Source organism: Ostrinia nubilalis, chromosome W, assembly GCF_963855985.1.
Source record: "Ostrinia nubilalis chromosome W, ilOstNubi1.1, whole genome shotgun sequence".
Lineage (NCBI taxonomy): Eukaryota > Metazoa > Arthropoda > Insecta > Lepidoptera > Crambidae > Ostrinia > Ostrinia nubilalis.
In genome coordinates, this window is record NC_087118.1 from 11047360 (window position 1) to 11061617 (window position 14258).

At 45.3% G+C, this 14258-nt stretch overlaps 2 protein-coding genes across 2 annotated transcripts; one reads left to right on the forward strand and one right to left on the reverse strand.

The window, feature by feature from the left end:
• Positions 1 to 1033: 1033 nt before the first annotated feature.
• LOC135086312 (uncharacterized) lies at positions 1034 to 4717 on the reverse strand. Its single transcript, XM_063981098.1, has one exon. It carries the CDS (start codon positions 4715 to 4717, stop codon positions 1034 to 1036), a length of 3684 nt encoding a protein of 1227 aa, XP_063837168.1.
• Positions 4718 to 7135: 2418 nt separating this feature from the next.
• LOC135086314 (uncharacterized) lies at positions 7136 to 11658 on the forward strand. The gene is made up of 5 exons (XM_063981099.1): positions 7136 to 7179; positions 7499 to 8786; positions 9045 to 9290; positions 9789 to 11423; positions 11647 to 11658. The coding sequence occupies exons 1-5, from the start codon at positions 7136 to 7138 to the stop codon at positions 11656 to 11658; spliced, it is 3225 nt and encodes a 1074-aa protein (XP_063837169.1).
• Positions 11659 to 14258: the final 2600 nt, after the last annotated feature.

Consider the following 14258-nt stretch of genomic DNA (forward strand, 5'->3'; position numbering starts at 1 on the left):
GTTGTATTCAAAATCGTACACTTTTTATAACAGAATAATTTTTAACATAAATTATTATCAAGGTAAATGTAATAAAATTGTGTTACCAAGCCTTGTATGTATGTAAAAGATGTCACATAAATATGAAAATAAATTGCATAATTTCCATTATTTTCCATAAAATTATAAACGATATTTTAAAATGTCAATAGAAAATCTCCACGTATTATGTATGACAATATTTACTGCAATATTAATTTAATTAAAAATGATTCGTCTACGTTATTATGAATAAGTACATACGTGAAAAAAAAGTCATTACACTTTTATATGACCTTAATTACAAAGATAAATGATTTTCAATAATTATGTATAGTGGCCACTTATACGAAGTTAAGAATATTAATTAAAATAATAAAAGGTTAAACATATTGGTCACGTGTACGTGTTCCAAACTTCTAACTTCTCATCTTCACAACCCGGCGCCAATCCATCATCACGCACCTTCTGCATCTCCCGGCAGCTAAATATCCTCACACGTCAGCCAATGTGTTCCAGCACCATCGTCACCCAGCAGCTACGCTCAGCACAGTTTCAAAATTTCTTCATTTATAGGTTTAACGCGGCTGCATTTCTTTCATCTTACGCCATCCAAAATTTGGTCTCCATAATTCACCATAATGTTCACTTCATATTTGATTTGTAGACGAAAGTCTTTTGTAACTCGGTCCGTTCACATTTTAAATTTTATTCGCGAATTCACTTTTTATTTATGTAGAAGACAGGACGCGGGGTTGATTAACGTCGAAGGGCAGGTCAGCAAAATGAAACACAGGGCTCGATCAAAACGTGACAGTAATAGCGTGTTCAAACGGCGACTGAGGCATGAGCTCACACAATCAAAGCAACGGACAATTGTTATCTTTGTCTCGCTCACGCCCCAGTCCATCTTACTCTAATAACAATAGACAATGGTTACTTTGTTTAGAAATTCTACTACAGAGGTTCTACCGTTAACATTCCACCCCCTGGTTGAGGGCTTAAGTCCGAAACATTACATATTTGACGTAGGTAGAACCGCGATCTTTGTAGCTGGTCGCCGTAGCACTCCATGGGAAGTCCGCACGTCCGCGACTCGAACCTGCCCGTCCGCGCCAGGGTACACCTTTTCTATTATCCCGCGCGGCCACACGTTGCGGGGTAGAGCACCGTCCACGACGATCACGACGTCGCCTGGCTGAAGCGGTGGTACTGCTTCCGTCCACTTCTGGCGTGGTTGCAACGTAGGCAGATATTCCTTTAGCCACCGTGCCCAAAAGATATCAGCCAGCGCCTGAGAAATTCTCCACTGTTTACGACTGCACAAGTCGGTCTTGACGAAGTTTCCCAGACGCGTCGCATTTGAGGCGGTTCCCAGCAGCAGGTGGTTAGGTGTAAGCGCCACTGGATCTCTCGGGTCAACAGCCACGTGCGTCAACGGACGGCTGTTGATTATGGCTTCTATTTCCGCTAGCACCGTTTGCAGGACCTCTTCTTTTGGGGCTCGCTCCTTCAGGGTGGCTTTTAACGCGGCCTTCGTGGAACGAACGAGCCTTTCCCAGCACCCGCCCATGTGTGGTGATGCCGGCGAGATGAAGCTCCACTGGATGCCCTTCGTGGTTGCTTCTTCTTCGAGTTGTCGATCCAAATTTTTAAACGCGGTTTTCAGTTCGCGGTCGGCGCCTACGAAGTTCGTTCCTCGGTCGCTATACATCACCTCTGGTTGACCTCGACGAGCGATAAACCTTCGCAGTGCCATGACTGCTGAGTCAGCGCTGAGTGATGCGGCGATCTCCAAGTGAATGGCCCGCGTGGTTAAGCATGTCAGGACCACACCCCAGCGTTTCTCTCGCCTTCTCCCGATAGTAACCTCCATGGGTCCGAAATAATCGATGCCGCAGTGAGTGAAGGCCCGCCTGTGATGCATCATCCTTGCTGGTGGAAGGTCTCCCATCTTTGGCGGTGTTGGGCGTGCTTTCCGCACACGGCAAAGTTGGCAGTTCTGCGCCACTCGTTTTACTGTCGGCCGCAGCTTGATGATCCAGAACTTTTCACGGAGCAAATTTACCACAGTCTCGTTATTAGCGTGAAGGCTTCGGCAGTGGTAATGCTGTACCAGTAGCTCGGTAGTTCGATCTCGGCCGTCCAGAATGATGGGGTGGCGTTCTTCGTAGGGAATATCAGCAGTCCCCAGCCTTCCCCTTACGCGTAGCAGTTCGTCTTCATCGAGCATTGGGTCCAAATTCTTCAGGCAGCTCTGCGAAGGTAATGGCTCGCCTATCTTGATCTTTTTCAGGTCCAATGAAAATGCCGTCTTTTGCGACTGTTTGATCAAGTAGGTCTCCGCTTCATCGATCAATTCTCCTGTGATAGAGCAGGTCTTCGTCTTCGGTCGGCGCAGCCACGCTAGTACACGCGCAGTAGTACGTACGGCGCGTGTCCACGAAGAAAACCTCGTGACATCTATCGTCGGCTCCAGGGCTTCCGCTGTCACGCAAACTGGCGTCGCTCGAAGCTCGATGTTTGCGTCAGGAGTGCATTCAGCAGCAGCTTCCATAGGCCATCCCTCTTGTGGTTTGCGCAGGAATGCCGGCCCACTAAACCAGATGGACTTATCTTGCGACCATCCCGCACGAGTGGCTTCGTCTGCTGGATTTTCTGCAGTCGGAACCCAGCGCCAATCGTCTATGTTCGATTTTCTGTCGATCTCAGCAAGTCGATGTGCGACGAAAGGTTTGTACTCCCTCGGGTTCGACCTTATCCAAAACAACGTTGTCTTCGAGTCGCTCCACAACGTCGTTTTTATGATGTCGAAGTCGCTATCCTTTTTTACTGTCTCGGCCAATCGACAGACTAGTACCGCGGCTTGTAGCTCGAGCCTCGGCATTGAAACTATCTTGATGGGTGCGACTCTCGCTTTTCCCGCTACGAGCGCGACGTTTCTACATTCATCCACGAAGTACGCGACGGCTGAGTATGCTTTCTCGCTTGCATCTCCGAACACGTGTAATTCTACAGCCCGAGACCTCAGTCCGTACCATCGCGGTATCTTAAGATCTTGCAATTGTCGCAGGTCACTCAACCACTTGCTCCAGTCACGGAAACAGTCTTCGTTCAGAACTTCGTCCCATTGCGTTCCCGCTCGCCATATCTTTTGCATAAGAATCCTGGAGCCAATTGACAGCGGGCAAATGAGTCCCAGTGGGTCAAAGAGACTCATTATGTAGCGCAGAAACTCTCTCTTCGTGGGCACTTCATCGCCATTCACCATTTCGGAACGTAGCTTCTTGAATGACAGGTCAAACGCAAGGGTGTCTTCGCTTGTTATCCATATGAGGCCAAGGGTTCGTTCGGTTTCTCCTCCAAGTTTCGACAAACTGACACTCTCAACGACGCTTGGTAGTTTCTCTCGGAGTTCGTTATTGTTTGTCGACCACCCCCTGATGTTGAAGTTACCATGGCGATGGATTTCGGTAATTTCTGCGATGAGCTTCAGTGCAGTGTCTACGTCGTCCGCGCTGTCGATGTAATCATCCATGTAGTGATGTTTCTTTATTGCTTCAACTGCTTCCGGGTATGTACCTTTGAACATGTCGGCGTTCTTGTTCAGCACGAAGATAGCGGACGTAGGCGAAGACGCGGCACCGAATATCATTGAATCCATCACGAAGATGTCGGGTTGTCGTTCTCTATCCATGCCTCTCCAAAGGAATAATTGTGCTCCCTGATCTTTTTCCGTGATCTTTATACGTAGGAACATGTCCTCTATGTCTGCAGTGACTGCTACTGGCTTCGATCGGAACTTGAACAGTACTGACAGCATCGGGTTGAGTAGATCTGGACCGCTAAGTAGGTTATCGTTGAGCGATGTGCCTTTGTATGTGGCGGCAGCATCGAAAACCAGCCTCAGTTTCCCAGGTTTATTCACGTTGGTCACGCCGAAGTGAGGAAGGTACCAAGTAACCGATGTGCTGATGGGTTCGTCAATCTTCTTAGCGTACCCTCGTTCCACTAATCGATTCACTTGAGCAGTGTATGACTCGGCGAACTCTGGATGGCGGTCCATTTTCTTTTCGATCCCACGCAATCTTTTCTCGGCGTCTCTGTAGTTGTCAGGTAAGTCAACGTCATCTTTTTTCCACAGAAGACCGATTTCCCATCCCTTGTCGGTGAACTTCGCAGTATTCTCGAGAATTGTTGTAGCCCTGACGTCCTCAAGATTATTGCGCTTCACTTCTGTGATTCCAATTGAATCCAATTCGAATTGCTGTTTGACCAATTCGTTTAAGTCGGAAACGTGGTTGACGGATTCAGTGTTTCCCATTTTTCCAATTGGACCGTGTAACACCCACCCTAATTGAGTGAGGGATGCCACCGGCTGTCCGGACTTTCCTCTTCGGACATCGCCTCCAACGATAAGCTCCCAGTTGTCCTGTCCGATCAACAACAGAGGCTCAGCGCTCTTCATCGCGGTGCAGCCCAGACCTCGTAAATGCTTGCATCGGCTTATCGCTTCCTCCGGTATGGTTTGTGGCGGCAATTTGATTGCGTTGATCGTGCGCATAGTAAGCGTGTGGCTTTTGTTGTTAGGCCCACGTAACTCCACTCTGACGCTTCTCGATCCCCGGTCAATGACTGAATGGCCACCAGCACTAACGATGTGCAGCGGTGACTTCGGTCCGTCTATGTTGACCGCCATTGAGCTATCGATTAATGACACCGTGGCGCCATCGTCTAGTAGTGCGTACGTTTGTTGCTCGATATCACCATTTTTCACTATTACCGGTATAACTTTCAGCAACGATTTCATTCGTTTCTCGCCTAAATTCGTCACTTTTTCGGTTGGTGGCGACTCGTCGGGCTCGTCAGTTGTCGGTTTCCTCGTCACGTGAAGCAACTGATGGTGATTGTAACCTCACTTGCCGCACTTTTTCGCTCGGCACGACAGGCGATTGTGTTTCGGCACCAGGCACTTGAAACAAAGTTTATGTTTCTTAACTAAGTGCCACTTCTTATCAGGTTCCATTTTCACAAATTCACCGCAGCTTGGCAACCGATGTTGTCCTTCACACAACTCGCACACTACTCCCGGTTCTTTTTCAGTAACTTCCATCACTTTGTGTACTACTCGGTTCGGTTGACGTGTAGTATTTGCTAGCTGTCTACTTTGGTACATAGACTTGGGTAGGTTCGGCTTTGAAGGCGCTCCACCCACGTCAGTAGACACCATAAACGCAGCTGTGTCGGCCAGCTCTTCTAGGAAATCCACTAGCACAGTTAAGGTCGGTGACACTCGTAAGTCGATGTTCACTTCCGATGAAACTCGCCGGGCAAACTTGCTGTATTCCGTGCGTTGTGCGGGCGTGAGCTTGTCTAATAACTCCCGCACTAACTGAGGGTTGTTCAAGTATCCGTCCGCCTTTATGTTCTTCAATGTAGACACACATGAACGGACTGCGGCACTAAAGTTTCGTAGTGCTACACTATCGTTATCAGCGACGTGGGGCAAGCTTCTGATTTTCGCCATCGCACATTGAAGTAACGTGTGCGGGTTTCCGTATGTTCGATCTAGCACTTGTATTAACTCGTTCGGGTTTGTGCTAGTGCGGAGCAAATCTTCAATGAGCTCCTTAGCTTTGCCTTGCACCGCCATTTGAATTCTTGCCAAGTTTTCCGACGGCTTGAACTCGTACGTGGCCGATGACTCCTCGTATCTTCTTTTAAAGAAGAGCCAGTCTGCAGGGTCTCCATAGAAGTTTGGCAGCTCGTAGAAGGCGCGCGGTGTAGGACGCGGCTTCGCAATTGAATGAAGTGCAGCGGCCAAGTCTTCGATCGGCAAACGGCGCTCCCTCGACGTATCGCGACGCTCTTCCGCCGCAGGCACGTGTATCGCTGCTTGTCGTCGCGGCAACTCCATGCGAGGGCGATAAAGTGTCTCTTCTGCAGCGTTGAAGGGCGATTTCTCGACCCACTCCCCAACAAGCGACTCACGGTTTCGTTCGGGTGGTTCATCCTCGAGTTCTTCCTCAGCTTCTAACTCGGCTAGCTGCATCGCCTTTTTCATTTGAGCTAGGCGTTGTTTCGATTTAAACAACTCAAGCTCCGCTTCGTACTCGATGCGGCGACGGGTTGCTTCTCGCTGAGCGTGACTCGACCGGGACGACACACTGTGGGCTGTGGACGCTGCGGAGGCGGCGCGGCGGAGGGTCGGGGGCGTGACGGGGCGCGTGGTATTTTCTGTGCACGTGGTGTTTTCGGTGCACGTGGTGTTTCCGGTGCACGTGGTGTTTTCGGTGCACGTGGTGTTTTCGGTGCACGTGGTGTTTCCGGTGCGCGTGCTATTTTTCGGGCGCGTGCTATTTTCTGTCGGCGTACTGCAGGTTTCGGGTGCACGAAGTATTGTGTGATCGTGCACCGTCCCTCCTTCTAACGGGATCCCACGAACTATAGCCTCCGGGTTGCCGTTTTGACTGGAACTGGAAGGCGACTGTACGTTGAAGCGTGATTCTGCGATGCCCGAATCTGTAGCAGGATGTGACAGATTCTTCGTACTGGGCGCCGATACTTCTCGTTGATGTCGTTCCTCTTCCATGCGTCGTTCTTCCTCACACGACGGCAATCTTTGTTGAGGGTGCGTAGAGTTTCCTCGTGGTACTTTATTATCGGGCCCGATGTTTCTGGATTTGCTGCGAGTGTATAACGACATATTCTTCGACGATCCGATGCTCGAAGGACCACTTTGTAGAAGACAGGACGCGGGGTTGATTAACGTCGAAGGGCAGGTCAGCAAAATGAAACACAGGGCTCGATCCAAACGTGACAGTAATAGCGTGTTCAAACGGCGACTGAGGCATGAGCTCACACAATCAAAGCAACGGACAATTGTTATCTTTGTCTCGCTCACGCCCCAGTCCATCTTACTCTAATAACAATAGACAATGGTTACTTTGTTTAGAAATTCTACTACAGAGGTTCTACCGTTAACATTTTATTTAATCATTGATTGATTGCGCAGCGCTGCCCGTAGGCAGCACTGGCAGGGTCGCCATGTAATGTGTGACGTTCGGGAGACACAATAAAACAGTTAGATGTGCGCACTGTAGGTTTATTCGTAAGAATGAAGATTATCCTAAGCTTATGTGGGAAACGGAACGTTGATGAGTGAGTGAAAGGTTTGAATGAATGAAAGAATGGAATGAATGGATATAAATTCAAATAATCTAAGATGGCGGGACTCTGATTTTTACTGCAAAGACGAGCGTGTGGTTTTTCAAATAAAAGACGATATTTTCCAAAATCAAGTGTTCATATTTCGTTCACAAGATCCCACAACATTTTTGGGGGCCCCTCCGGGATCTCTCAAGAATATTGGCGACGGTATTCCTTGAGCGTGAACGAAAAATACGTGAACAACTTGTGCACGACGACGGCCGGCACGTGGCGCGAGTCATCGCGAGATTTTCACCGTGGCTACCAAGAGGACGCTCGATTTTCTGCTGCGACGGGTATCCGGCGACTTCCTTACGATTAAAGACGACGACGACGACGACGAATGCAAGGAGGAACCTGTTTCAAGTAGGAGCAGTGAAACCGACCACGAGGACGACCACGCGCACGACGGTTACGACGATTACGACGATCACCAGACGACGATTAGTAAGCAGACGACGACGCCAAGCAAAATGAATTCAGGTGCAGTAAATCTAATGTTCGTGGAAGAAGCCATACCGAAATTCTGTGGCACCGACAAAACCTACTCTGTCTCAAGATGGGCGCAGGAGATTGAAGACAATACTGAAATATTCGGATTGACGTCAACACAGCAGCTTCTGATTGCTAGAAGGTCGCTCACTGGCACGGCGGCAACGTGGCTACGATCAGAAAAACCCTTCAAAACCTACGATGACCTGAAAACGGCGCTAACCAGAGAATTTCCAGACACCACGAACACTAAAGAGATCCACGAATTAATGGCGAGTAGAAAGAAGAGGAAGGATGAAAAGTGCTACGATTACATGCTTGACATGAAAGCTATTGGGAAAAAAGGCAAGCTGGCCGATTATGTTGCAATCCAGTACATAATCGAAGGTATAGTAGATTCAGAGTCGAACAAAATCATGCTATACGGAGTCAAGACGTACTCAGAGCTGAAAGAGAAGCTACAGCTGTACGAAGCCTTCAAGGAGAAGTCTCGAAACAATTACGCGGCAAATAGACGTCAAGAAGAGCGAAATAGGAACGCAACACCAAGAAGAGGGCCGAGTGTACGCTGTTTCAACTGTGGCGAGTGGGATCATACATCGAGTGCGTGTCCTCATCGTTCAAAAGGACTCAAGTGTTTCCGTTGTAATTCGTACGGACATATTGCTGCGCAGTGCAATAGCAACGACGTGAACATAAGTGCAAGTGCCAAAGTTAAACGTCCGGCAGGTGGCGCTGATGACGGCGGAAACCGCAGCCATCTTCGTGACGGTCGAGAAATGTCGGCAAAGCAGTATTGCGTATCGACCAATGGCGGCGCGGGCGCGATTGTCTATGACGGAATGACAGCTACAATGACAGATGACAGGAAGATGGCGTCTGGCACCCAAAATTGTGTCGATGTAAACAACAATTTAAAGACTCTAGTTATTCAAGGTTTAACTTTTAAAAGTTTGGTTGATAGTGGTAGTGATGTAAATTTGATAACATGTAAAGTATTTTTCACTTTAGGAATTACGAAGTTTACCCAAGAAAATGTAATGTTTACTGGGCTCGGAAAGAAACAAGTAAGTTCTTTTGGCAAATTCACTGCACCAATTGAGGTAGACGATCATAAATTTCAATGCTTATTTCACATTATTCCCGATGACGTAATACCCTACGATGTAATTTTAGGGCAAGAGTTCTTGAGAGACGTAATAGTGGTTATGAATAAGGGGTCAATCAAGGTTTTTTCCCCAGCTGAAAGTAACTCTGACGATTGGTTAGGGCAAATATCGTGTGTTGTAGGCTACGAATCCCCATGCTATGCTTCTAACCCACAGGTCAGACAGGAAGTTGATGATTTGGTAAACAGTTATGTCCCAGTGCAATCCAAGGAGGCACCCATCGAGATGAAGATCATACTTAAGGACGACATTCCAGTTGCTCAGCGACCGAGACGATTATCTGTGATGGAGACCAAGGAAGTGGACAACCAAATAGGTGAGTGGCTCAACGATGGGATAATAAGACCTAGTTTTTCAGAATATGCTAGCCCGCTTGTTTTGGTAAAGAAGAAAGATAGTGGGGTAAGAGTTTGCGTAGATTATCGTAAAATTAACAGTAAAATTGTAAAAGATGAATTCCCTTTACCTGTGATAGAGGATCACATCGATAAGTTGGCCCACACTAAAGTATTTAGTAAAATAGATTTAAAAAACGCATTTTTTCATTTGAACATTAGTGAAGACTCAATTAAGTACACATCTTTTGTAACACCATCGGGCCAATACGAATTTTTGAAAGCTCCCTTCGGTTTATCGATATGTCCAAAATATTTCACCAGTTTTATCAATATAATCTTCAGAGACCTCATATCTAAAGGATTTCTTTTAATATTTATCGACGATTTGCTGATTTTATCTGACAGCTATCAGCAGGGATTAGAGCGCTTAAGAGAAGTTTTGAAAGTTGCTAGCGAGTATGGATTGGTAATTAATTGGAAGAAATGTGAGTTACTTACCACTAAAGTCGAGTACTTAGGTCATGTGATTGAGAATGGTCAAGTCACACCAACACCTGACAAGATTAAAGCCGTAGCTAACTACCCCGAACCAAAGACGCTGAAACAATTGCATTCTTTTATAGGACTTACCTCTTATTTCAGAAAGTACATCGAGAACTTCGCATTAATTGCTGCACCACTGACGACGTTACTCCGGAAAGACCAACATTTTGCATTTACTGAAAAGGAAAGAGAAGCATTTCATATCTTGAAACAAAAGTTGTGTAAGAAGCCAGTACTGAAGATCTACAACCCAGAAGCACCAACAGAACTGCATACAGATGCATCAATGCATGCATATGCAGCCATACTAATGCAACTATGCCCAAACGACGGAAAGATGCATCCAGTTTATTATTCCAGCTGCAAGACTACTGACAGTGAGAAGAAGTACACCAGTTACGAGTTGGAAGCATTGGCAGTTGTTCAAGGAGTGAAGAAGTTCCGCAAATACTTGCTTGGGATTCCCTTCAAGATTGTCACCGACTGCGCTGCTTTCGAGATGACCCTAAAGAAGAAAGATCTGGTCACTAGAGTCGCGCGCTGGGTACTGCTGCTACAAGAGTATGATTACACAGTGGAGCACCGACCTGGAACTAAAATGAGGCATGTGGACGCATTGAGTAGAGTGCAGTACTTCACAGGAATGATAACAAGACAACTACACGAGCGAATCAAGAGAGCACAAGAAAATGATGAAGGGCTGAAGGCCATCATTGAAGTATCGAAGAAGGAACCTTACTTAGACTATTTTATAGAGAATGACTTACTCTATAAAACTCAACAAAAGCTGCTAGTTATACCAAAAGATATGGAAACTGAAATTATCAGCAAAGCACATAGTATTGGACATTTTGGCAAAAGAAAGATGATTGATTACATAAGCAAAGACTACTACATAAAAGACTTGACAAAAAAGATAGAAGACTTTATTTTAACTTGCATACCATGCATTTTAGCTACGAAGAAGGAAGGTAAACAAGAAGGTTTCCTTAATCCTATCCACAAAGAAGGTATACCATTGTCTACATTGCACATAGATCACATAGGACCGTTCACTGAAACAAAGAAGCAGTACAACTACATTTTGACAGTCATCGACGGTTTCACGAAGTTTGTATGGATCTATCCTGTAAAAAGTACGACAACAAAAGAAACTTTAGACAAGCTCAAGATTCACCAGCAATGTTTTGGCAACCCCTCGAGAATTATAAGCGACAGAGGTACCGCCTTTACGAGCAATGACTTCAAGGACTACTGTGACGCAGAGAACATTCAACATGTGACCATCACAACAGGAGTTCCACGAGGAAATGGGCAAGTAGAGAGGGTACATCGAGTAATTGTGTCTGTACTTACCAAACTGTGCATTGAAGAGCCAGGGCATTGGTACAAGCATGTTAGTAAGTTGCAAAGAGCATTGAACTGTACTTACCAGAGAAGTATTTCCACCACCCCATTTGAACTGATGATTGGCACGAAAATGAAGATGAAAGAAGATGCACAGATAATAGAATTGTTGGAAAAAGAAAATCATGAAGAATTTATCAAGCAAAGAGAAGACTTAAGAGATGCTGCGAAGATACAAATTTTGAAAATTCAGGAAGAAAATATGCGAAGCTACAATAGAAAGAGGAAGCAGAGCAAGAAGTATCAGGTAGGAGACCTAGTTGCTATTAAGAGAACCCAGTTTGGTACGCATTCTAAATTAAAGTCCAAGTTTTTAGGACCTTACAAGGTGGTAAGTATCAAGGGTAGGGATCGTTATGATGTCTCAAAGTTGCATAGCATGGTGGAGGGTCCCCACAAGACTTCTAGTTCAGCAGACTTTATGAAACCGTGGCCAGAACCTTGATTGATTTTTTTTTTCATATTCACAGGTATCTTTTTGATTTAACTTAACTTAAACAAGACTTAAAATTATTTTATGTTAAACTAAAGCGTTATTTATATATTTCTCCATAACAATAGTGGTAAGAGTAAAATATCTATGTTTGTATAATTTAATAAAATAGCATAATGATGTGTCAAGTGATACTTATCTTGTAACATTTCTACATTTGATATAATGTTGTTGTTTAGTATTGTATACTGAATTAAAGTCGTTTTCGCTTTGAAAGATGGTAATTTACCAAAGTTATTGTATGAACTTACTAATTTTAGTTAATCAAAGTATAATGTAACAGTGCGCAGTAGTAGCACTTGAAAGTAAAGTTTAGTACAATAAGTGTTTAAGATTGTATAATTGCATTATAGCTTCATAAGCATTCTGTAATTGTTTTAAGTGTGAAAGACGATGATGAATGACCTGGTATGACTGAGGACAGTCAGCGAGCAGGATGGCCGAATGTGGGAAACGGAACGTTGATGAGTGAGTGAAAGGTTTGAATGAATGAAAGAATGGAATGAATGGATATAAATTCAAATAATCTAAGATGGCGGGACTCTTGATTTTTACTGCAAAGACGAGCGTGTGGTTTTTCAAATAAAAGACGATATTTTCCAAAATCAAGTGTTCATATTTCGTTCACAAGATCCCACACTTATATACTAGTAGTTTGCCTAATATGGGGAAAGGATGCATACACACTACAGGGGTATCAAGGCCGTCCTTGGAGTGGTGTATTGCCCTCCTGGTATCGATTACCTCTCCCAACTTGAATCCACCTTGGAACCCATTTGTACGGATTACACGCATCACGTGATCATGGGCGACTTCAACACCAATCTCCTTGTCAAATCTTCTTCTTCTACTAAGTTGTCATCACTCTTCACTTCCTTAAATCTGTCTATTCTTCCACTACAACCCACTCATCATAATATCGATTCCCCTGATACTTGGCTTGATCTAATTATCACCTCTTCCCCTGACTGTGTCATTGCGCATGGTCAATATGCTGCACCAGGCTTTTCACGCCATGACTTAGTTTTCGCGACCTATAGCCTCCACACCACCAAGCAAAAACCAACTACGGTGCTGATGCGTAACTTTGGCAAGGTGGATGCAGATGCCATTAAGCGCGATGCAGCATCGCTCGACTGGGGTCCGGTTCAGTCCGCGTCAACTGTAGATGATAAGGTGGCCTTATTCAATTCTAACTTGCTGTCTCTCTACGATGTGCATGCTCCGCTGCGACCTGTTAAACTTAAACATCTACCTGCTCCTTGGATCTCGAGAGAAGTGCGTGCGGCGATGAACCGCCGTGATAGTGCTTTCCTCAATTTCAAAAAAGATCGTTCTGACATAAACTGGTGTAAATATAAAGTTGCAAGAAACCGTTGCAATCAGATGGTGAGATCGGCCAGACGCGGTTATATCGATGATAACATTAACAACGCCTCATCTGCGGATGTGTGGAAGTTCCTCAAAACACTGGGTATTGGCAAACGCCCTACCACACTTTCTCACTCGTCTTTCTCTTCTGATGAGCTAAACACCCATTTCTCCTCTGTTTCCACTTTGGATCCGCTCATCAGATCACAAACTATCAACGAGGTAACTTCCACAACTCTTCTACTTCCTGAAGTGTTTATGTTTTCTGCTGTGTCTGGTGATGAGGTCAGGAAAATTATCCTCTCCATCAAATCCAAAGCCGTAGGTTTTGATGATATTAGCCGTACCATGATCCTTATCCTCCTCGAATTCCTTCTCCCTTTCATTACCCATATCATTAACTTTTCCTTATCCTCTGGTGTGTTTCCTCGCAACTGGTGCAAAGCCTTTGTAATCCCTCTACCCAAAATACCTAATCCTTCCACCTTAAATAATTTTAGGCCCATATCTATATTACCATTCCTCTCAAAAACCCTAGAGGCGGTTGTTCACTCCCAACTGTCCAAACTCATATTCACAAACAACCTCCTCAGTCCTTTCCAATCCGGTTTCCGTCCTGGCCACAGCACCAGCATTGCACTGCTCAAGGTGACGGAAGACATCAGAATGGGAATGGAACATGGCCAACTTACATTGCTTGTACTCATTGATTTCTCCAATGCCTTTAATACAGTTGACCATGAAGTCCTCCTATCGTTGTTATCCAGATACAATATGTCACCAGTTGTCACGGATTGGTTCGCCTCATACCTCTGCGGACTCCAACAGGCCGTACGCATAGATAAAACTATTTCCCACTGGCGTGACCTCGTGAACGGTGTTCCGCAGGGTGGTATACTTTCCCCTCTCCTTTTCTCTATTTTTATCAATTCCATCACCTTCGGTATTGGCTCGTCTCACCATCTGTATGCCGATGATCTTCAACTTTACCGACATTGTCGCTTTGATGAAATTGACCAGGCTGTACATCGCTTAAACGATGACCTTGAACATATCAGGGAATGATCAAATCGTTACGGCGTTGCTGTTAATCCCAACAAATGCCAGGCGATAATAATCGGGAGCCAGCGACAACTCTGTCGTTTAAATATGGATAGTGTCTCAACTGTCACTTTTAATAGTGTGGATATACCATACTGTACTAGTGTTAAGAACCTT